We start from the raw sequence: 24,236 nt of genomic DNA, 5'->3' as shown, positions 1-24,236 counted from the left end.
TACAACACATTGAAAGATTGATAATTTTTTCTTGGTTTTTATTCGTTTATTCTAATTTACAAGAAAATTATTGAAGATATATCTATAAATTAATTATTAAAAATTACAATAAACTATTCAATAAATAATTTATTTAGAAATGGTTTTTAATTATCTGGTCTAAATTCTAAAATTACATTAGTAATGGGACAATATGTAACTAAGAATAAACTAGACTTTCTAGTGATATATCAAAAATCACCAGTTATAATTAAACTAGGCTTGCACGGAAATTCTGTACAGTGAACATCCTCCTTAAACACGTAAATAAACAATAACACGTATCTTTCAAAATACTAAAAAACAATTATTCAACAATAACAAGTAAACAACAATGTCAACTAATGTCAACAATGAGTGTGATTAATTAAAATTATCCAAAAACATTCTGATAAAAATATATATAAAAACTATTTGTTTTTACAAATAAGTTAAAGTGATAAATTATCAGTACTTAATTATTAACAATTAAATTTTTCAATTAAAAAATTATAAATTTATAAATTTTGCAGAATGAGATGAATTGTATGAACACAAGATTCATTCTAGTATGTCAATAGATCATTTATTTCGATCATATATGATTTTAATCTGTAGAAATAATAAAAATAAAAAATGGAGGTTATGACTTACGTTTAGCTGACAATAAACAATAGAAATAAATATCTAAATAAATTTAAATAAATAATAGTAAGATATTAAAAAATCAATATGAATAAATCAACTTTGTTATGTACAATTAAATCATTGAGATTATTTTCATCATCAGTCAATGCTCAATCGAAAAATCCTGGAAAATATTGCTTGGATCTAGTTAGGTATTGAATTAAATTTATTTTTAATAATTAACATATTAAAAATGTTTACATAATAATAGTACTATGTTTATTTTCCAGGCACAATGATTACGAAAATTATTTATGTACATTATTATTACCAAAGAATTTGATACCAGCAGCTATCGCGATTCGTGCTTTTAATGTTGAAATTGCACTTGTCCAGGATCAAAGCCAACAAGAGACAATAAAAGAAATGAGATATCATTTTTGGAATGATACTTTAGCCAAAATTTATTCCGACAATCCACCAGAAGCTCCAGTGCCATTAGAACTTCATCGGGTAATTAGAAAAATAGATGAAGAAGCAATTTAAAAATAAAAAAATACAACAATTGATTAATTATTTTATCATATTTCAGATTTTAAAAACTCAAAATTTATCTAAAAGATATTTTCAGCGGTTACTCGATGCTAGATGGAAAAAATGGAAGTCAGGAATGTTTTTAAATCTTTCTGATGTAGAAAAATATTCAGAAGAAACAGTTTCACCTTTGTATTATTTAATACTTGAGGCTAAAAATTTAAAAGATGTTCATGTTGATCATGTAGCAAGTCATCTGGGAAAAGCACAAGGAATTGTAACTTTAATTAGATCAATTCCTTATCATGCCCAGAAAAGAGTTCTTGTGTTGCCACAAGACATACTGATGGAAAATTCAGTGTCAACAGAATCAGTTTTTCGTGGTGAAGCTAGTAAAAATCTGAGTGATGTAATTTTTGAAGTATCATCTAGAGCAAAGCAGCATCTTGACAAGGTCAGTGTCAACTTGAATACAAAATCTATATATTTTTTTTCTTAATAAAGTTATCGATTTGAAATTTATAATTATTTGTGTCTTTTTAAATTTGGATCTCATCAGGATCACCACTAACTTATTCAAGTTACTTTAAGAAACTGAATGAATGTGAAATATAGATATGCTATTTTTTTTTTTTTGTTTCAGGCAAAATCATTGAGAGGAAAAATAAATAAAGATGTATCAACAATTTTTTTGCCTGCATCAAACGTAGAAAGATATCTCGATAAATTACAAAAAGTTGACTTCAATATTTATTCACCAGAGTTAGCGAAAAAAGAAAATATGTTACCTGCTAAACTTCTCATTGACAAATTATTTAAAAAATGGTAAATTTATTTTGTAAATGATGTAACAAAAAGCTGTAGATAAATATTTAGATTAATTTGTACAATTTCGATTTTAAATTACAATTCTTTTCGATTTTGACATCTTTTGGCATGAAAAAAAATCATTTATGCTGTTAAAAAAAAGAAAACAAGGTCATACATTTTCAATGTAAATTATCAATAATAATGTTTTGGATACTAACATCAATTTGCGTCAATTTAATTTTATTATTTAAAATTTACCAATTGAATATACACAACACGTGTTCTATTTACACCACATGGCTACCCACAACCGAATCATTTGATTCATGAATTTTTGTTGAGGTTAGTCTGTTGCATTGTTATTATAATAATTAATAAAGTTTTATGCATATTATATACGCATATTTTTTTTTTTTGTTTATTGAATTTATGTTTATTTCAAATGTGAACTGCAGCATAGAAATATACTTGAAATATTTTTAACTGTCTATACTGTAACCAGTCACTCAATGCAATTTCATACTTTTACACCTGTTGCAAATGGAAGGTTTTTATTTATTTATTTTTTTTTACGTACTTGAAAAATTAAAAAATTTTTTTTAAATGTTTAGTTATTATTATTATTATTATTTTGTGTTTAAATAAAGATTAGGAAAATTAATTAATTTAATTTAACAATTGCAGATAAGTATTTAAAATTTTTAAAATTTTAAATTGTTTTTTTATTTTTTTGATTGTATTATTTGTCTTTTGAAATTTTTTAAAATATCCCAAAAAACAATAATTAAAAATGAATAAAAAATAACTATTATTATCATGATATAATATGAGAAAGAAAAATATTATTGTCAATATTATTTAATACTGGTTTTTATTGTCTTTTTATTATAGTTTTGTTTTAAATATATTTAGAACAAAATTGTTTCTTTTTAAATACAAAAAAAATATAGTTGTACGATTTATAAATTTTTTTTTAATTGTTATTATATTTATTTGATTTTAATTGTTATTTATATTTATTTAATGATTCCATAAAATTGATTTGATAAATAATTAAGAAGCATAAAGTTCATCAATTAAAATAAATTTGTATTGAAGTATGGAAAATTCGAAATAGCCATGTGGATATTATAATTCTCAATTTGCAAATATATATATCGGTTTTTCTAAAATGATTTTCAGGTGCTTCCGTTCAAAGATCTATGAAAGCTGCAGAGTATATTTTGGTAAAATAAAATATAACGACCTTATTAGTATTCCACAAGAGACAAATTAATTTATCTTGGTATAATACTTATCTTGCATAACACCTCATGCAAAATTCATTATAACCTCTCTAAGATTAACAAAGTTATCCATAATCAAACAAAAAGAATAAAAAAAAACAAAAATTAAAGGCTAATTATGATAATTATTTTTGTATATTTTTATTATTTTATTATTGTTAAATTGATCAAGTTGATATAAATTAAATATCATAATGTTGATTACTTTTGTATGCGTGTTGCAATAAATTTATGAATTTTGTACCAGTATTATCATTAGTTTAATTAATAGCTTCAATAGTATTACTTCATGGAAATTTAATTGTAACAGTATTGTTGTCATCCATTTTCAGCTTGATTAAAAACGTGAATACTATTATTAAAAGTCATTTAAATAATTTATAAATAAAATAATAATTTTTATAAAAGTTTTGTACCTTATGTTTCAATTTGCACATAGGAACTTTTATGAGAAATTCATTTTAATTAAAGATAAGATCAGACAATAGAAAAGAAAATACAAGAAAAAGATTGATTAAAAAAAAAAAAAAAATGTATATAATAAGTCCATGTATAAAAATTGCAAGCTTTTCTGTAAATTACATCATGACGAAGCGCCACAACTTTCTTGGTAAAATTCTCGAGAAATTTGTGCATGACAATCTGGAAGTTATTTTTTACTTAAAAAAAAATAATATTGAATTAAAATTAAATTACTTTTAAAAAGTTAAATGAAAAATTTTTATTTTACATTATAAAATAAACCTGTATAAAAAATTTCAGTATTTTCAATTTACAAAATTAAATTTTTTTCTAATTTCTATTAAGAAAAAATAATTTATCATGAAAATTGGGAGGTATATTTCGCTTTGAGATATTTTTTGTTGAAATTGCGAATGAAAAAAGGCCCCAAACCACCTACATTTTCATTCGTTGTAACTAAATTTTGTATTGATTTTTTTTCTACTAATTTATTCATCGAAAAAGGAGTTATTTAAAAAAAAAAAAAAAAATTGATAATACCCAGTGTTGGCGTTAAAACAATAAATGCAATTTAAATATAAAATTTTTGATAAAAATGGGCATAAAAATTTGGCAACACCACAATACGTTGAGCCTTCTCTTTCATGGACTTGGTGTCTTCCATTCGTCAAATAAAATAAGCACGTGGATGGAAAAAACATCTACAGTGTTGCAAGATCTGAGTTTTGTTCGTTGCAACTTGCAAGCAAGAGAACTTGGCGGTTTCTAGTCTTCTTGGTTGCAAGATTATAAATAGTATATCCTACCGCTGTGTTGTGGCAAGTAGCGTACGAATATTTTCGACATCAACGGCCCCAGAGAGATGAAAATCGCACGACCAAAATAGGTCGCCTGCTGGAACCCAAAATTCATACAGTCATGCGTACTGCAGAAAATAGCCCTTAATAATTACGATTTTTTTCACCGTTAAAATAAAAATACCATCATAGCTGTTACACTAAAAAAAAAAAAAAAATCATACTGGTCAAGTCATGTAAAAATAATTGTTAGAAAAACACAAGATAAAATGTAAAATATTAATTAACAAATAATTAAAAAATTAACAACAATTATTAAGTTAAATTTAGATATTTTTTATTTATAATATTAATATATATACAATTTATTTATATGTACAAATCGTCATTGGGAAATTGCTATAGTTAATTATAATTACAATTGTACGGTTGATAATAACCAGGATATGAATATTGATGACTATTGTAATAGCCAGTATATTGACTGTTATTATTAGGTACTGAAGTCTGAGGTGTTACTGTTGGAACAACCCAAGAATGACTATAATCAACATGTAGCTGATGTACACTATGTTGATATGATGTTGATGATAGTGTTGGTGCATCTGGATTTTGTGGTGATGGTGTTGGAATAGTCGCACTACTTGCACTACTTACACTACTTGCACTACTACCAACACTTCCTATTGGCAATGGATATACATTATTTGTCAACATTGGTGCCATTTGCTCTCTTGCTTCATTTCCATTTGATAATGTAAAATTGTTTGTTGTTGAATCTGGTTTTTTTTGTTGTGTACCTTGTTGCTTACATTTTGCACGACGATTTTTAAACCAAACCTTTAACAAAAAAAACATATAAACATAAAATTAAAATTAATTTCAATCATCATCAATTATTCAATATTTTTTATATAAAAAATATTTTAAAAAATTAATTAATATTCAATTATTTCATTACCTGGACTCGAGCTTCGTCAATATTAATTTTCCTAGCACACTCTTCTCGATCACCTATGCTTGGGTATTCGTCCTTATCAAACAATCCCTGCAAAACTTCCAGCTGAGCACGAGTATATGTTGTCCTATCTCGTCTTGGTTTTTTGGATGTGTTTCCTGTAATTCATACAAAATAAAAATTTATTATTAAAATATTATTATTATTATTATTATGTTAAATAAATTTATGTTTTTTTTTTTTTATTAAAAATAAGTTTTAAAAAATTTATTCACCTGCAGGCATGCGTTGAGGCGATCCATTCTCAAGTGAATGCATTGGCCCGCTCGTTATGGTGTGATTGGCACGAGTACCATGTGCATAAGGATGGCTGGCTGGATGCATCTGTCCACGATGGTACTGAAGGGTAGGTCTTGGTGCATAGTTCTCCTTCATGTACGTCATTGGATATCTGTGTGGACCCATTGATGCTTGTGTCCCAGAAACCAAATTGTTGTGATACTGCCCTGATGATGCCTGTGCCACGTGGTGATAATTTTGTTGGGCTCCTAGTCCAACTGTCACTGGTACTCGTGGTGCAGATGAATATACTGGAGACGGTGATGGCAATGACATTTGTGTGGATGATACCGTGGGCCATGGTATCAAATTATCCACCGACAGCTCTGTCAAATTTGGCTCCATGTCAACATGCACTTGATGACTCGGCTGTAACAATAAATATAAACGAGATGAATTAATTATTTTTGTATTTTTTTTACGTGAAGAAAAATTATATGAAATTTGAACGAAAGTGTTATTTTACTGTCTCAAAAAAATTGGAGCCATTTCATCTTAAATGCAAAATTTTTGACTTTACAGTAAAATAACCCTACACCATATTACTCAAAAAAGACCATATGAATTGATAAAAAAAAAAAAAATAATAAAAAAACAAATCGAACTAAATAATTTAATAGATCTAATCACGAATAAAAAAAATAAAAAATCAATAAACTTAAACTTGGAGAAAAAAGTAAAAAAAAGATATATGTGTATATATATATGTATATATCTCGAAACATGTGCTCACTTAAAATAGAAAACTTTCATACCTGTGGATTATTGCTTCCGATTAGTTCACATAACTCCGGATAAATATCCTTCCACAGCTCATCTGTTGACTTAGAAATATCAATACTGCTAACACTACTCATATTTTTATCATTAACCAAAATTAATTAAAAATCAAAACACTGTTATTGAATTAAAACAAAAAAAAAAACACGAAAAATTGAACCGACTGACACGTTGTGTGTACACTAATCGCACTGTGGCTAAACACGGCATACGAGCGACCACTCCTTTAAAACCGGAGGGCCTGTTTCATGTTTATGTGTGTGTATGGGACTGTATGCACCTCTACCAATTAGACTTGTCGTTACAGACCCAAAAAATAAGTCCCACAGCCATAGGTCCCTTCTTATAGTGAAAGTGGGAGCACATGACGTAGTTGTATGGTAGAATCTTCGGCTTCTTGATGAAAATAATATGTCAACCTCCAGAGATGGGAGTAGACTGGATAGATTCAAAAATATCTTTCAAACAGAACCGAGCAATTAATTTTATAAAAGTAATAAAATGAAATTGATATACGACAAATTTAAAATTTTTTTTAGAAAAAAAAATAGATTATAAATAAACTTGTGAAATTTTTCTCAACTTTTCTAGGATATTTCTACGATTTTCTCCTATTCTCTCAGAATTTCTTCACATTACTCTATATTTTTTAGATTTACTCCTCTGTACTCCAAATTTCTCCTCCAATTTCCGGAATGTTTCTACATTTTTCTCTGACTTTCTCCGAATTTCTTCACAATATTTCTCCGATTTACTCAGTTGTACTCAAAATTTCTCCTCATAATACTACAGTAAATTTTTGGAAAAAAATTAGAGTAAAATGAAAAAAATTTATTCTGATATTAGCCAACGTTCAGCTTTTTAAAATAAAAAAAAAATTATTTAAAAATATTGATTTTTAAAGGTGCCAATATCAACATTAAAAAAAATTTCTTTTATAAACAAAATAAATTTTCCGTTTGACCACAATAAAAATTACTTATGGCACACAAAAAAAAATAGCCACGCCCACACGACATTTTTCCTACGGCCCATATATAAAAATACCATAAAACGAATATAGATGGCGCAGCCTAGCTATGGGCCATTGTAAAATTTGCTATGTTTTTTTCGTAAAAAAAATAAAAAATTCTCTCCGTGTGCTCTCATATAAATAATTGTAAATTAGTATCTTGGAGTAGTACCTGTTTCATTATTATTATTATTATTATTATTATTATTATTGTTATTATTATTATTATTGACGTAGAAATTTCGTTATTATCGGTCAAAATAAGCTCTCGTTGTTTCCCCGGGATAAAATTTTTGGAGCCATTATGAGTCTTTAAAATAATGATGAGCCTTTATTTGACCCTTTCTATGTGCCACTATAGCGGGACTCATAAATACTCTGACCCACAGTGGTTGAGTCTTTAAAAAAAAGGCTCTGAAATACGCGGCATGCGAAAAAAAAAAAAATGAGCCTTTTTTTTAAATACTCATAAAGGGTCTCACTACGCATTTTTCAGAGTATTTAAAATAAAGGCTCTGAAATATTAAGGAAATTTTGTTTTTTTATTTTATATTAAATGTTTAAATAAAAAACGTGCGCGTAACTACCAGGATTCGAAAGGATGAACACAATGTCTAAATGTATATAAATAAGCGCTTTAGGCCGCTCGACCACTGGGTCATCGATGCAAACATTATTTTTTCTCATTTTAACGGAAAAAACGAGAGCTAATTTGTACTGATAACAAAAAAAATTCGTACCTCAATAATAATTATAAGAAAAAGGCCAAAATTTTAATTGATAATTTTTTTTTTTTATATTATTTTATTTTTATAAATAATTCCAAAAAAATATTAGTCTTTTATATAAATCTTTAAATGTTCAATCAAAACTGAACAAAATTATACATGTATTTATTAGAATTAAAAAAAAAAAAAAACAAAAACAAAAAATACAAAATTTAAATGTTATAATGTTAACATACTATAGTAGAGTATAGGGAGAAATAGCGGGCAGCGTGCTGTTAAATGGTATACGATCCACGAAAAAATTTTATTTAAAAATTGAATAATAAAATAATAATATAAAAAATAAAAATAAAATAAAAAAAAAAATTACACCTGGGCTGACTCGAACGCTAGACCCTATACGATCGGAATATTAATATAACTTTTTATTTATTTGAAAAAAAATAGTGATCGTCCAGTAAACGGGCACGAGAATATTATTATTTATAATAAAAACACTCAAAATATTTTTTTTTTTTAATTATAACAATTGTTATTGTTAAATAACCAAGTACATATTTCAGATTCAAGAGACTGAGCGCTACGTTAAAAATATCATTATAATTATTTAATTATTTGAAAAAAAGTATCAGCCGTCCAGTAAACGGCAAGAGAATATTATTATTTATAATAAAAACACATGAAATAATTGTTTTTTTAATTATAAACATTGTTATTGTTAAATAACCAAGTACGCATTTTTAATTCAAGAGAGTGAGCGCTATAGACATTAAGACATAAGTGTAGTGCTAAGGCACTACAAAACATGGCCGCTCTACACTAACACTTATTTGGCTCACACACATTCTCCATTCAAACTTCTGTTGGAACTTTTGCTGCCGCTGCAGCGCTATAAACATTTTACACACACTAACAAGACCCACACTACACTTACCTTACTCACACACATTCTTCATTCAAACTTCTGCTGGCACTTTTGCTTGCAGTCTGCTTGCACCTATCAGTGTTGCCGCAGACAAATTTGTGAATGTACCTCAAAAACAGAGAGAAGTCTTCTCTCTGTCAAAAAATAGAAAAACGTACCTCCTGGCGAAAAAAATGGCCGACAAGAGCTGGTCTATAGGAAATTTTATTGAAACAAAAACAATAAAAACAGCATTCGTTTTTTTTTTAACGTTATTAGAAAAATTTCCAATATTTTTATCAAAGTCTACAATAACAATAGTAATACTTGAGTATTGAATTATTTTTGGAAGAATAAGTCATTATATTTCTTGTGCTAAAAATAAAAAAAAATAATAAAAAACATATACGGTAGCATTAATTAAAACTCTTATACACTGTTTATATGGTATACATTTTACAGGGTTTACCTCCGTTTACATTGAGCGCGCGCGTGCGCATACTAAACAATTTGATAAGCTCAAGAAATTTTCAAGAATTAAAAACGAAAACGTACCTCCAAAAAAAAAGGCGTACTTTTGTACTGGCGTTTCAAAAACGTACCTCGAAAAGTACAACTGTACCTCCTGCGGCAACACTGCCACCTATGCACGCGCACACATCACAAAATACTATTAAAAAAAAAATATTTAAAATAAAAAATAATATTATTATTCATATATATACATACGTACATATATAAATAATAATAACAATAAATAAATAATAAAAAAATAATAATTATAAATAATATATATATATGTAATAATAAATAATAATAATAATAAATAAAATAATAGGGGTGGTTTTTTAAGGGTAGTTTTTTTGAGGGAAGTTTATCAGGGTAGTCGCGTATGGGCCCCGCGGAGTTTGTATGTGCTCGAGGGGGGAACGCGAGCAAGCGGCTAGGGCTTCATGCGGTACGAGACGAGACGAGATTCAGCGAGTCTCGGTATCGGTCTCGCTCGTTCGCACCAGGTCTCGGTCTCGGTCTCGGTCTCGTCTCGCAAATATCACCGGGTCTCGCTTTTATACTAATTTTTTTTCGTTAAGTAAAATATAAAAGAATGGAAACCAATTGGTTTATTTATATATTATTCAATCATTTGAATGATTGAATAATATATAAATATTTTATTAAAAATTCATATAAAATAAAAACAATTAATATTATATTATTCAATATTTTAAAATAAATATTGAATTACTGGCTGGTACCGAGTTCGTTCCCAAGCCGGATTAAGGCCAAAAAAAAATCCGAGTTTGTTTTTTCGTGGATCGTATACCATTTAACAGCACGCTGCCCGCTATCTCTCCCTATACTCTGCTCATACTTTATTCTTACTGTAATTTTTTGAATATAAACACGAAAAGAAAAGGATGATTTAAACTCTAATAATATTAACTTAGCATATATGTAAAAAAAGTTATAAATGCTAAGTTTATAGCTGTGAAATATAATCAATATCAATATTTATTATTTTCAACTATTGACATTGAGTTTGATTTTTTCCATTGATCAACTATTCCAATATTTAATTTCAGAAATTTAGGTCTTGCAAAATTAAATTATATATACATATAACTTAGTTCATTAATAAAAGCATCTACGCGTGTATATTAAATATACACCATATATATTCTACCAATATTAAATATGTAAAGTCAAAGATTTGTATATTTTTTAAAAAATAAAATTGTCGACAATTGAAGACAAATTTTGTGAAAATATAGACTTATAATAATAATGACATAATTATTATAGTATATTTTATTTTTTAAAGAAAATTTTTATAAATATAATTGTCATTCATATACTGAAATATGCAAATGAAAAGTTTTTATTTATTTTTTTTTTTATTTAAAATATTGCCAACAGTTATTTGGTAATAATGTCTTGATGAAACATTTATCGCAACTCAATCATTATAACTGAAAAATAAGGACAGTCATGTTAAAAACAACACTTAACTCATGATTGCTTAAAATGAACACGTTTTATATGGCAAGTATTATTTTTGTGAATATTTTGATATAATTTATCTACCATTCCATTTTTAAATTTAAAAATTATTACTCAAACTGAGAAAAGAGTTAGAAATCTTTAAATTTATTTGTCAATTCATTTTTATTATTATCAAAGTGTTCGTTATCTTTAAAAAAATGTTTATTTTAATTTGAAAAATAAATAGTAAAATATCATTAAAAAAAAACCATATTAATAATTAAATAATATAATGCATTTATTATGATTATTAAAATTAAGTATGGTATATATACCAGAATTTGTAAGTTCTTTTTTTTTAACAATATATATATATTCTTATTTTTATTCATGAGTCAAAGCTTATAAACTAATATTGTTAAAAAAAAAACCTAAGTCATGAGTAAAAATGTACTAAAATCTAATAGTATTTCTTATCTTTTCGATTACAACATATCATGAAATTTATTTTTAGTCCACGCGTCACTTTTTAAGTCGTATACGATTACACCAAAACATGCAATCGACTTTTTTGTATTGGGCTGGATAGAACCGTGCATTCTTTTTCATAATCAGTTAGCATAAAACACTGGTGTCATTCGGCTCTGTATACTCGAGAAGTTTAAGCCATACCGCTATTAATTTTTTAAAATTTACACCATATTATTTGATATTAATTTATTGAATTCAATTCAAATTAATTAAGTAATTCATTTAGTAATTTATATATACTTTTGTGTTGTGAAAAAATTTTAAAAAAGCATGACAACTCAAGAAAATAATTTAGAACTACCTGATATCACCATCGATTGGGATCAGCTAATCGATTGTAAGTATCTATTTTATTTCACCAACCCTTAATAGTAAAGTGTAAAATTTTTTAAAATTCATCTGTGACTTGAATAATTAAAATTTATAGATGCCACAAAGATAGAACCTGACAAGTCAGAATCTTCGATAGAGTGTGATTTGAATTCCCTCACAGTTGAAGATAAACCAATAAGTCAACCATGGAAGGGATCAGGTATTGATGATATTTACAACAATCATGGACCATTTGAATATCAGGAATATCCTCCAATTGTCCAATCTGATTCTCACGTTGTATTATTTAAAGTAAGTATCTCTAAATTTATATTTAATCAATAAACATAAAATTTAAATCTTTCTCATAATTTTACTTTGATTAAAATTATTACTATAATTAATAAATATGTTTAAATAGTTGCCTATTAATTCAAAAATGGAAATAGAGCCTAACTATTCACTGCACCCTCCCAACAACTGGCATGTTGATTGGGTAAAAATGCCTCATTCACCTTGGAGCATGTATCCGTTTGAAGAGGAAGTAAGTGCTAACAAAAATTAAACTTCATTAATTAATAAATTTCATGCATAATCATGATTGTCAATTATACATACAGATACAATTATGTAAATTGAAGTTTTTAAAAAATGATTGTTATATGGCAGGAAAAAATGGAGAATTGTTATCGACCAAGATGGGAAGTCATTAATGAAGCTTTGAAAAAAAAAATTATGTCCAGTGCTCAATTAGAAGCTGCAATTTTTTCTTACAATTCAAAGGAGTCAGACCAATGGGATTTTCGTGCACTTCATTATTTCTTTTCCGAGGTATGTCATCAATTCATCAGTTTTTTTTTGTTTATAAACATGCTTTTTTAAAATTATTTCTTGTAATTTTATATAAGTTTTCATTGTAAATTTTAATTACACAAAAAAGGAAAAAAAAAAACAATTTAAATTTAAATATAAAAAATTTTTTATTACCGAATAATATTGCAATATAAATATTCATTTTGTTTTTTTTTTAAGACTATGAAAAAAGAAGAGACAGAAATTTTCTTTGAAAATTTACTCCCAAAAATGATACAACTTGCACTGCAATTACCGACTCTTATTACTGGCTCAATTCCAGTATTGAAACAACAAAAAAACACCACATTAAGCATGAGTCAACTTCAAATTGCTTCACTTTTAGCAAATGCATTTTTTTGTACATTTCCCAACTACGAAATATATCCCAACATTAATTTTTATCGGTGAGTTATCGTATATTATAACAGTATTTACTTTTTGACGTAAAAATAAATATAAAAATATAAAATAAAAAACTATTATATACTTATGAATACATTTCGAAATTATAGACTTTTTAGAGCTTTTAAAGATGATAAATTTCAACGTTCGTTAGCAGTTTCAGAAAAATTAAGATGCCTGATTCATTATTTTGGCAAAGTCACTTCCGTTGGTAAGTGAATGTAAAATTACTCAATATATTCAGTTGGATAATTTTTAAGAAATTATTATACATGCATTTATACTGGTAGTATTAATTCCTTACATTTTATATTTTTACTTTCAAGTATGTGTATTGTGTATGAATGATTAATTCAATATTAATTATATCTTGCTTTAATATATTTTTTTATTAATTTTATTCAATGGATATAGCACCACAAGGAACAGTAACATTTCAACGTCGTTATATACCTCTAGATGATTGTCCAGAATGGGGTAAAATGACTCACCAACTTCCACCACTTCATATCACAAGTAAAGGAACAATTGAGTCCAATGCTGCTGGTCTTTTGCAAGTAGATTTTGCCAACAAGTAAGTATTCTATGAAGAAAAAAATAATACTGTAACAAAAAAAAAAAACCATGACTGTAGTAAATTAAATAAGTAACAACACAATTTTATTTATATGTTAAATTTTTTAGAAAAGTCGGAGGAGGTGTTTTAAATTGGGGATGTGTTCAAGAAGAAATTCGATTTGTTATTTGTCCAGAGTTGATTGTAACAAGATTATTCACTGAGGAACTCGAAAATACTGAAGCTCTAGTTGTTACTGGGATTGAGCAGTACAGTAATTATGAGGGTTACGGCAATTTTTTTAAATGGAATGGAGATTTTATTGATGAAACACCACGAGACAGTAGTGGAAGACGTAAAACTTCAGTAGTTGCAATGGATGCATACCGATTTACAAAAAAAAACGAACAGTACACGATACAAAAAATCAATCGTGAACTCAACAAGGTTGGTCTTTAATATTCATATGCAGTTGTTATTGAAAAACTTATTTATTAATTGTTTTTTTTTGTAAAGGCATATGTTGGCTTTAGTTCCGTAGAAAGTAATCAAGATAATTTACCTGCAATCGCAACTGGTAACTGGGGATGTGGAGCTTTTCGTGGTGATCCAAAACTCAAAGTTTTGATACAATTGATGGCTGCTGCTGTTAACAAGAAATCACTTGTTTATTTTACATTTGGTGATGAGGCCTTACAAGATAGCATTGCTGAAATGTACTCACATTTAGTTCAACAAAATATTCGAATTGGTATATAAATTTGTAGTTTATTTCTTAGTTATTTAATTTTTAATCGCATTTAGCTTGCGCTGATTCAAATTTTTTTTTTTCCATAGGAAAGTTATTCACTTTGCTTTGTCAATATGAATCAATATCAGCAAAGAAACGTTCAAACTTATATGATTTTTTGAAGAAACAAACATTAAAATAAAGATGAATCGTCAAGGTCAAAATTGGATGGTACATTGAATGTATAATTGTACTTCTACAAATAATTGTATAAATAAAATCAATTAATTCAAGTTTCCCTTACTTAAAAGACTATATTACCCAAAATTTTCCAACATGATACACTCCCTCGATGTATCCAAACTAAATCACTTTATCAAAATTAAATACATGCAGCAATGGAGAGTAAAAAATTCAAGCCAAATGTATCACGTGAATCAATAAACCTGCAGTAATTGTTGGTGAATCTTGCAACACAAAAAATGGATAACAAATAATACTTTATTTATAGATAATAAATAAAAATTAATAATCGTTTTGTAAATGTTAGTTATTTGGATAATAAATTGATGTTGGAAAAAAAAAGATAAAAAGAAAAGTTGATTGATAAAGAGCCCAACAGAGCATGCCCCAATTACAGGACTACATTTACATGATAATTAGTTGAGAAGGTATAGTTAAGAACAATTATATTTGAATATCAAATTTATTTTTATACAGTTTACAATATTTATTTAAATTTGAATATAACATTTTTGGAATATTAATTGTTACGGTATCAATCGGAGGAAAATCAATAAACAATACAATTTTATGAATATCTTTTTCTATATTATGATTTTATATAATATTAACTTTTTACTTATTATATCATTGATATTTATTTGAACATTGATAATTAATTATTAAAGCCAAAAACATCTACCTGCACATTTCCAACATTCACCACATTGAAAATGGGATGTACATTCAGTTGCCGTTGAGGTAGTGTCCTTACTGGTCCAGCACCAAAAGCGAAACTCACCTGCACATGTTGCCCCACATTTCCCGTCTTTACAATTTACATCCATAATCATCGGCATATGCACAAGGTGCGATAAAGTCATTGACTATCTCTTTCCATACAAAACGAAGCCCATTGGATTAATATGTTCTTCATCTGAATTTAATTATTTAATAAAAATTAGAAGTATAATAAAATGATTAAATACTTCAAAAAAAATTAAAATATATTATTTTATTATTCAAATATTATATTTTATTTTATAAATGGATTATATATACTTACTTTAATTAAGTTGGATATTTTGTTTATTTTTCACAAGTTAATGCTTAAAATTGATTATGTAGTGAAAATGGGAATTTTTCAGGTCTTTATATACTCGAAGAACATTAGCGATTATGAATAATTCAATTTTAAAAATTACGAATAAAAATTAAGTGCATTTTAATTATGATAAAAAAAATAATAATAAAAATAATTATTGTAAATAAGCTGATAAAATTTTTCCATTGCATTGACATAAATAAAATGAGAAATATTTTTTTTTTTAAATTTTTTCTATAATATACGACATAATATAATCGTCATCAAATAATTATTTTACATTTCAAAAAAAAATTTGTGCGATTAATCGATTGATATATTTATCAATATTAAAATATCGTTAAAAATATAATTTAGTAACATGATAACTTGAATTTTTTTTTTGCGAATCAATGTTTAGAATTTTATGAAATACTTTTTTGATATTAAGTAAAATATTACAAGCTTGCTAGCATAAATTCTTAAGTTTACATAAAAAAAAAAACTAAAAAATCATCATTATATTTAAATATATTTATATAAAATGTAGATGAAAAAAATTCTACTATCTAATTTGATACATCTTTTTGGTGATTATAAATATAATATATCGAATTTATCATATTGAAAAATTGATATTCATAAAATAAAATTAGTCAACCATTATCAAATTATATCAATTACCATTTACCTGCAGTATAATCCACAGAGCATTACAATTTAGGGCTTTTTTCCTCCACTGGCAGCGCTTGTAAAGCTTTTGTATGTGAATGTGTATCTATACCCAAAAAATTTTATGAATGTGAAATCTATATAAAAAAATGCCCTAAAAAATTTGCCCTGTGAATCGGACTGCTGAGAAATTATTTATCTATTATTATTATCGACATTATCTAAATCTATAATGTTATTCTAAATCTATAAATACTATTATCGATTTTCAATAATCATTAATTTTTGATGAACTAAATTTTAAAACATTTTTTAAAAATTGTATTGCCGTTAAAAATTTTTGGTTTTATCATAAATATTGATTGTTACAATGAGCATTTTATGTTTTCAAATATAATTTTATTCTGTTTCAATTTTTAACGACTGACAATATAATAGTGTTTTAGAACAAAATATAGATTTTTTTTTATATTAACTATTTGTTCAAAATCGGTTGATTGATTTGTTCTAATTCATTTGTAAATTTATTATTAATAAAAAATATTCCATTTTATTCTTAGATTTTTAATTCAAATTAATATGGTTTTTCAACTATATTTTTATTAATTGTAAAAAACAATACTTTGTCTTGTGCTTTCTTTTGTGCATTTATTTTTTTTTACTTTAATGAGCATGATCATGCACATGCGCCTGTCATGCAAATTTGATGAAAGAACAGTGGCGTCAAACAAATAATTCTTAAAAAATAAGAATTGAAGCTTCGGAGTCATGTCCACGTGCAAGTGTTTTTCTGCTCATTCGATTGCGCATGCGTGAAAATAAACAGGAAAAAAAATAAATACACAAAAGAAAGCACCTGAGAGTTATTTATTTTTTCAAAAATGGCTGTGCATTGGCGCCGGTATTATATTTATATTTTTCTTGACATTAGGTGCTTTCTTTTGTGCATTTATTTTTTTTCACTTTCATGCGCATGATCATGCACATGCGCCTGTCATGCAAACTTGTTGAGAGAACAGTGGCGTCGAGCAAATAATTTTTCAAAACTAAGAATTAAAACATGGCTGATCCAGCCCCTCATGTCCTACGCTGTTGCAAACTGACTTTTTGCTGACTGCGCATTCAATTGCGCGTGCGTCAAAATGAACAGGAAAAAAAATAAATACACAAAAGAAAGCACCTATTTGTGTAGTACCCTAAAAATATTGAAATTGTTGGTTTTGTAAACATACTTTTCTTTGGGTAACACCAATTTATTTTAAATAAATTGTTCATGTTTTTCAGTTACAATTGGTTGAAACAACACAATGCTGTATCCTAAATGACATGAAATATATCACACGAATGTTAAGATAAATCTATTGCCAGTGGTTGCTGGCGCCAATGGCCAGCCATTTAAAAAAAATAATAATAATTCTGCGCATCTGCGCCTACGCGTGCGCTGATGGAGATCACATCAATGTTCTGAACACTGAGTTTATGAAAGAAAGCACCCAATACCTATGTATCAGGATAGCTATTCTCGACATAATTATCCCCTCAGTTATCCTCAGCGACAGGGATAACTATTTTGTGGAAATTCACCTTAATTTATGGCTTTATTTGTATCTTTTTCAATGGTTTCCATCAAACACTGCATCGCTTTCGAGCATTTCATATCCGCACCGTATCAGAGGTGTAAATATTAGGCTTATGGCGGCGCTTGTGAACTTTTTATATAGATTTTACATAGAAAAGCTTCACAAGCGCCACCATCGGAAAAAAAACGCCCTAATGAAAACATCCTCTGAATACGGGTGCCGGTACAGGGGATAATTATGTCGAGAATAGCTATCCAGTGTTGTGCAGTGTTCTGCAGTCCAATTCACAGGGCATTACAATTTAGGGCTTTTTTCCTCCACTGGCGGCGCTTGTGAAGCTTTTGTATGTAAAATCTATATAAAAAAAATTTTACAAGCGCCATCAGCGGCAAAAAATAGCCCTAAATTGTAAAAAATTTGCCCTGTGAATTGGACTGCTGAACACCGAGTTCATAAAGAAAGCAGCCATTATTTACTGGTAAAATATCTGACAAATAACTAGTGAAAAACGGTAAACAACTCTACATATAAAACTAAAGACGTAGAATACAGTATGATACTATGTATGATACCTACCCAACACAAAAGTAGCGACACGATAGGCGACAATATGAACTAATCAAAACCAATGTAGGTTTTCAAAAAGTTTCTAGAAAATAACTATATTTTTTCTATCTATTTTGTCACGTTTTGGCAGCGTTACCAACCATACCATCTTGATGGTATTTATATCGACATCTATACCAAATATCATGAGAGACGATGGTATGAGAAATAATACCATCTTTTAGTTTCGGACAGATTTTTTTCTTTTTTTAAAATTAATTGTTTCGGAAGCCAAGAGTGGATAAGCCAAAGTAAGTAGAGTGATGTCATTGGGTTTCGGGTGTCATAAATGTAAACATTTATATGTGTTTATCATGGAGGTCTCCATGGTGTTTATATGTATATGTAAACATTTATATGTAAACATTTGTATGTATGTATAAATGACACTCATACTTGCTTATACCTCACTCTAAGCTCAAAAAGACTTTAAATAATAAATTCATAAATAAATAAAAATATTCAAAAATAAATAAATAAAAAAGCGAGTGGCTAAGGAATGGATGTAGCTTACTTATTAATTTATTTGAATTAAATCATAAAATAAAAAAATTTATTTATTTAAATAAATTCAAAGCTATAGAAAAAATGGTATAGCTAAGGAAAGGATGTTGTTTACATGTTAATTTATAGAAAATTAATTTTGCCAAAGAAATAAACATGTAGGCAACATCTTTTCCTTAGCTACCATTTTTCCTATATATAGCTTTTTATTTCTTTAAAATTTAAATTGATAAAAAGCTTATAAATTTTTAGTTAAGGAAAAATGCGCGTTTCATATACCTTATTTCTTTTGGGCAAATTAATTTTTCATTTAAATTTAAATAGGTAGCAACATCCTTTCCTCAGTTAATATTTTTCCTATAACTTTTATTAATTTAATACTGAAAATGTATTTTATGTATTGACAAATGGATAAGAAAAGGAATACCAGTTAATTTCTTTGGCTAAAAATTAACTGGTAATATTTTAGTGCAAAAATCTGATAAAATAATGATATCTATATGCATATTTTTTTATATTAATTATTTCAAAAAAATTATTCAAAGTTTTTCAACTATGTATGTAATGTAATAAATTTGTATATCGTTCACGTTTATTCCACTATATACCTTCAAAATCAAAATTATATATATGTAATTTTTACCGACCTCAAACATACCATCATTTCCCCCAATATACCATCTTTTTCTTCCCTCCTAATACCTTCACAATAATAAATAATAGTTGTAATTCTAATTTTTGATCAACTTTCTTTTATCATTGGAAACGAAAATCATGGTATGTCGATTGGCTTTTGTTACAATTTATTATAGTTATTTAATTGTTTAATCAAATTTATATAGCATAAATATTTATTGTATATCAGTCAAATATTATTAGCAATTATTTTTTTATGCTTTGATAAATATATCTTGACTGATTGTAAAATTGTAAAATTTTCTGTAATTTTTAGGTTATAAAACGTCCGCATTGTTTTAAAAATTAAAAATTAAATTGTTATATTACTATCAAATGTTTTATCAAAATGATTATTTTGTAATATTAAATCAAATTATTAATTTATTTTTTATTTTTATTGATTACAGCCATTCGAGAGATTTGTGGAGTCTGGTCGTGTTGCCTTTGTCAGTGATGGCATCCACAAGGGCAAATTGGTGTCAATCGTCGACATTATCGACCAAAACCGGGTAAATATTATTTTGTAATATTAAATAATTAAATATTTTAAAATAAAAATATTATAATATGTTAATAACCCAATAAACTTTTTTAATTTCAGGTTTTGGTTGATGGACCACTATCAAATATCCCAAGAGGAGAGATGCGTTTGTCACAACTTCATTTAACCAAATTCCGTCTGCGTTTTCCATACACTGGTTCAACCAAAGTAGTAAGAAAAGCGTGGGAAGCAGCTGATCTTGACAAGAAATGGAGTGAGACAATGTGGGCAAAGAAAGTCGAGAACAAAAAGAAGGTAACTATCATGTGTTTTTTAATTATATTATTTTTAATTGCACTCAAATAATGTCCCCAGTCAGGTCAAAAAATTACCTGACTGGTCCATACGAGTGCTAGAATAAAATAGAAACAGGCGTTTAAGATTAGTGTTTATTTTTATCTATTCTTTGACAATGTTTCTGCACATTACCTAATAACTTCATCAATAATAATTAATAAAAATGATAATATTTGGTAAACTAATTATATTTTTTTTATTGTTTTATAGCGTGCTGCAATGAGCGATTTTGATCGTTTCAAGCTTGGCAAAGCCAAACAAATCCGTAACAAGATGAGGACGGATGTATTTTTCCGCCTAAAGAAAAACATAAGAATCCGCAAAAATACAAACGCCGCAGCCAAGTCAATGGCACCCAAAAAAGAATAATAATTTTTTGTAGTTCACTGAAAAATATATACAAAAACATAATATATCAAGTGTTTATTTATTTAATGAGTTATTATTGCTTGGTCCTTTTGTTTCCTCTATTTGCTATCCCGTCAAATTTATTTATTTATTTAATTTTTATATTCTAATAATTTATAACCTTCAATTTGTTTTTGATTATATCAAAACTGTCTTTCAAATTTAAAATTGAAAAAATTATTTATTTCATTTAAAATAAACAAATAAAAAGCCAATTAAATGTCTGAAAAACCAATGACAGTTGTCTTTTTTTATGACTAAAAAAAAAATCTTGGTCTTTTTATGACAAACAAGTTATTTTGACATAATTTATTCAATACTGAGTGTTATAAAACTTGGCCCACAATCAATCTTTTATTTCCCTCAAAATAAAATTAAAGCACAAAATCTAAAAACATTTATACATTTGAAATAAAAACACTATTTTTATTTTTATTTATTATGTCTTATTGTTTTTAATATATCCAGTAATTACACATTTTTGATCATACGAAAAGGAAAAAAAAAATTAAATTTATAAAGAAAATAAAAAAAAAATAATAATAGTAAGAATATTATATCTTTTATAAAATATAAACTAATTTTAAAAATAACGATGTATGATGGATAAAAAAGTAAGCGAAAAACTATGTATTTTAAGTATTATACTCCATTATCAAAGAAATCATGCTCAATGAATCGAATGAAATTTTCAAGATCCAATGTCATTGGTTCCAAAAAACCAATCAACCAATGGAATTGTAAAATTTCAATTAATTCATAGTCATAAATTAATTTTATATTTTCTAGAATAAAATTAACCAATACATACATGATAATCATTGAAATCTGATGGTTTTGGTGCTTCACATTTGATGATGCCTGTCCTGAAAGCTTTTGCATTGGCTCTCAAACCAAATGCCCTTCTGGCACTCAGCTCCACTATTCCAAACTTCAGGAATATTTTGCTTCAATAATTAAAAAAAAAACAAAAAGACAATAAATACAGCTGACTTTAATTATTTATTTTTAATCAGCAAACATTTTGATGATGCATAAAATAAAAATATGCCAATTAAGCGAAGTTGAATTATGAAAAGGCCATGTCAAATTGAATCAATGGAATGAAACTCCATCGATTTCCTTCATCAATGTCAATGGAATCAAAAATGAAACCGACGGAATCAACAAATAACCCCAAAATCAAAAAATAAATCAAATTAACATATTGTTTTTAAAACACATTGTTTAAACAATAAATTTATATAATAATTACCATTGAAAGATAGGTCATGGCTGCTCTTATTTCAGTCTCAACCTGGCTCTTCATAATTTTGATACATGGATCCACCATGTCCAACCATGACAAGGGTATTTCAGCAGGAGCAACGGTGCCTATTAAATTAACAAAAAAAACATATTTAGATTAATGTTAATTCTTAATTTATTTAATATTATATTAATGTCATTTAAAAATTAGATTTAGTTCTTATTAATATATAATATTATTCATCACTCTTTGTGTTTGTTGATTCAAATAGTATTTCAGAGATTGTAAGAAATTTTTCATTGATCAATGAAATTGGAAACTTTTATCATACAAAAATTACTGATTTGAATCATGAATCATCATCGTTTAATTTTGTCATTTTAACTAATATTTAAAATGTCCAATTTATTTTAGTCAATGAAAATAGCTTAAATTTCGAAAATTAATATAACAATATAAATTTACTCATTTTTAAAATTATTTTAGAAAATATTATAAGATAAAATAATATAAAAATTTGACTTTATAGATATATTTTTTCTTGATTATAAATTTATCATTTAGATCACACTTTGGATAATACCTACGTGATGTTATAAATGACTGATAAACAATCAGTTAATTGATCAGAAAAATGTTTTATCAATGTTTTTTTTTTAATCTTAAAAATGTGAAAAAAAAATTAAATTGTTTCACATGAGGTGATAAAAATGATTAGCTAAAAAATTATTAATTATCATTGTTACTACAACTTGTTAATGAGAATTTAATTATTTAATTTACTAATGAACAATGAAATTTAATCAAATTAATTCAATTTAAATTTTACCTTTGTTTTCATTCTATTCAAATTTATCCAAATAGAAAGGAATTTCATTTCGAAAAATAATAATATTACCGTAAACAAAGGCCAGATAATTTCGTCAAAAAAAAAAAAAAAAAAGATGATTCTCGAACAAATTTGAACAACATAACCACAAAACAATAACAATAATAATAATAAAATTAGAATGTTTAATTCAAATTAGATACAAAAATGCCAATAAATTATAATAAAAATGCTATTAAATTTTAAACTAAAAAATAAATAAATTTAACAGTTATTAGAAATTTTCTATTACGACGAAATTTAAACTTTTCCAAGATGGCTGATGATGACAGTAAAATTGTAAAAAAAAAAAAAAAAAAAATGGATAAATAAAACTATGATAATTATTGTTATTAAAAAATTTAATTGTTAATTAATTTACTCACATTTGAAGCTATCACCAGCAGATGATGAAATACATGCAAATCCAACGATCAAAAAAATTACTCCAATGGACTTCATCTTTTCGAAAATATTTAATTAATTTTTTAATAATAAAAATATAATAATTTTAATTCACTTTTTAGTTGTATTGTTAAGTGTATAAATAATTTATAAAATTATAATTTTTTTGTGTGTTGCTATCAGCAAGAAAACCTTTATACACACTGGTACAGAAGGTCTAGCTTGCAATTCTCAATCAAAAAAAAAATATATCAACGATCAGAGACAACTCAAGCACCCAACCATTGGCTACTTGAAATAATGATGAATATTATTTGACACACAATAACACATAATAATCTTTATATTTTTTTAAATAATAATTTATAAATGTATGTACGTTTCAACTTCAACGGATAAGATATATCAAGTATGTTCCAAGAACGCAATAGTGTTTGTTGTTTGGTCATACGTCGTATTAGTTTTTCTTTTCCTTTTTTTTTACACAAAGTTAGAAAA

General features: G+C 26.5%; 4 protein-coding genes and 1 long non-coding RNA gene across 6 annotated transcripts; 3 read left to right on the top strand and 2 right to left on the bottom strand.

The window, feature by feature from the left end:
- The first annotated feature begins 174 nt into the window (after window positions 1–174).
- Window positions 175–2,381, top strand: LOC122859408 (NADH dehydrogenase (ubiquinone) complex I, assembly factor 6). Of its 2 annotated transcripts, none has more exons than XM_044162982.1 (5): window positions 175–396; window positions 552–857; window positions 936–1,158; window positions 1,238–1,633; window positions 1,823–2,381. In XM_044162982.1, the coding sequence occupies exons 2-5, from the start codon at window positions 751–753 to the stop codon at window positions 2,006–2,008; spliced, it is 912 nt and encodes a 303-aa protein (XP_044018917.1). In that variant the 5' UTR covers window positions 175–396; window positions 552–750; the 3' UTR covers window positions 2,009–2,381. The 2 variants fall into 2 exon arrangements, with proteins under 2 accessions (XP_044018917.1, XP_044018916.1); XM_044162981.1 differs by having other exon boundaries at window positions 175–475.
- A 2,558-nt stretch (window positions 2,382–4,939) lies between these two features.
- LOC122859796 (homeobox protein OTX-like) lies at window positions 4,940–6,688 on the bottom strand. The gene is made up of 4 exons (XM_044163482.1): window positions 6,587–6,688; window positions 5,768–6,200; window positions 5,496–5,650; window positions 4,940–5,374 (listed from the first exon to the last, which is right to left on the bottom strand). The coding sequence occupies exons 1-4, from the start codon at window positions 6,686–6,688 to the stop codon at window positions 4,940–4,942; spliced, it is 1,125 nt and encodes a 374-aa protein (XP_044019417.1).
- A 5,351-nt stretch (window positions 6,689–12,039) lies between these two features.
- Window positions 12,040–15,041, top strand: LOC122859795 (poly(ADP-ribose) glycohydrolase-like). The gene is made up of 10 exons (XM_044163481.1): window positions 12,040–12,106; window positions 12,197–12,393; window positions 12,503–12,625; window positions 12,751–12,912; window positions 13,114–13,340; window positions 13,449–13,549; window positions 13,753–13,912; window positions 14,023–14,341; window positions 14,411–14,645; window positions 14,732–15,041. Exons 1-10 carry the CDS (start codon window positions 12,040–12,042, stop codon window positions 14,824–14,826), a joined length of 1,686 nt encoding a protein of 561 aa, XP_044019416.1. The 3' UTR covers window positions 14,827–15,041.
- A 3,818-nt stretch (window positions 15,042–18,859) lies between these two features.
- LOC122859407 (60S ribosomal protein L14-like) lies at window positions 18,860–21,221 on the top strand. Its single transcript, XM_044162980.1, has 5 exons — window positions 18,860–18,876; window positions 20,035–20,069; window positions 20,378–20,479; window positions 20,572–20,766; window positions 21,019–21,221. Exons 2-5 carry the CDS (start codon window positions 20,067–20,069, stop codon window positions 21,175–21,177), a joined length of 459 nt encoding a protein of 152 aa, XP_044018915.1. The 5' UTR covers window positions 18,860–18,876; window positions 20,035–20,066; the 3' UTR covers window positions 21,178–21,221.
- Window positions 21,222–22,532: 1,311 nt separating this feature from the next.
- Window positions 22,533–24,175, bottom strand: LOC122859406. Its single transcript, XR_006374343.1, has 2 exons — window positions 23,720–24,175; window positions 22,533–22,590 (listed from the first exon to the last, which is right to left on the bottom strand). It is a non-coding gene; the product is annotated as an uncharacterized LOC122859406 (long non-coding RNA).
- Window positions 24,176–24,236: the final 61 nt, after the last annotated feature.

The sequence above is a fragment of the Aphidius gifuensis genome, linkage group LG6 (genome assembly GCF_014905175.1).
Source record: "Aphidius gifuensis isolate YNYX2018 linkage group LG6, ASM1490517v1, whole genome shotgun sequence".
In the NCBI taxonomy this organism is placed as follows: Eukaryota; Metazoa; Arthropoda; class Insecta; order Hymenoptera; family Braconidae; genus Aphidius; species Aphidius gifuensis.
This window is presented reverse-complemented; position numbering and strand designations above follow the sequence as displayed.

What these genes read in the sequence shown, in the direction of transcription:
- LOC122859408 (XM_044162982.1), top strand. Translation starts at nt 751, where the DNA reads ATGAATAAATCAACTTTGTTATGTACAATTAAATCATTGAGATTATTT. An exon ending in TGCCATTAGAACTTCATCGG is followed by an intron (nt 1,159 to 1,237) that starts GTAATTAGAAAA and finishes ATCATATTTCAG; the next exon opens with ATTTTAAAAACTCAAAATTT. An exon ending in CAAAGCAGCATCTTGACAAG is followed by an intron (nt 1,634 to 1,822) that starts GTCAGTGTCAAC and finishes TTTTTGTTTCAG; the next exon opens with GCAAAATCATTGAGAGGAAA.
- LOC122859796 (XM_044163482.1), bottom strand. Translation starts at nt 6,688, where the DNA reads ATGAGTAGTGTTAGCAGTATTGATATTTCTAAGTCAACAGATGAGCTG. An exon ending in GCCTCAACGCATGCCTGCAG is followed by an intron (nt 5,651 to 5,767) that starts GTGAATAAATTT and finishes TATGAATTACAG; the next exon opens with GAAACACATCCAAAAAACCA. An exon ending in TTGACGAAGCTCGAGTCCAG is followed by an intron (nt 5,375 to 5,495) that starts GTAATGAAATAA and finishes TTTTTGTTAAAG; the next exon opens with GTTTGGTTTAAAAATCGTCG.
- LOC122859795 (XM_044163481.1), top strand. Translation starts at nt 12,040, where the DNA reads ATGACAACTCAAGAAAATAATTTAGAACTACCTGATATCACCATCGAT. An exon ending in CCCAACATTAATTTTTATCG is followed by an intron (nt 13,341 to 13,448) that starts GTGAGTTATCGT and finishes TCGAAATTATAG; the next exon opens with ACTTTTTAGAGCTTTTAAAG. An exon ending in CAAGTAGATTTTGCCAACAA is followed by an intron (nt 13,913 to 14,022) that starts GTAAGTATTCTA and finishes TAAATTTTTTAG; the next exon opens with AAAAGTCGGAGGAGGTGTTT.
- LOC122859407 (XM_044162980.1), top strand. An exon ending in ACATTATCGACCAAAACCGG is followed by an intron (nt 20,480 to 20,571) that starts GTAAATATTATT and finishes TTTTAATTTCAG; the next exon opens with GTTTTGGTTGATGGACCACT. An exon ending in AAGTCGAGAACAAAAAGAAG is followed by an intron (nt 20,767 to 21,018) that starts GTAACTATCATG and finishes ATTGTTTTATAG; the next exon opens with CGTGCTGCAATGAGCGATTT.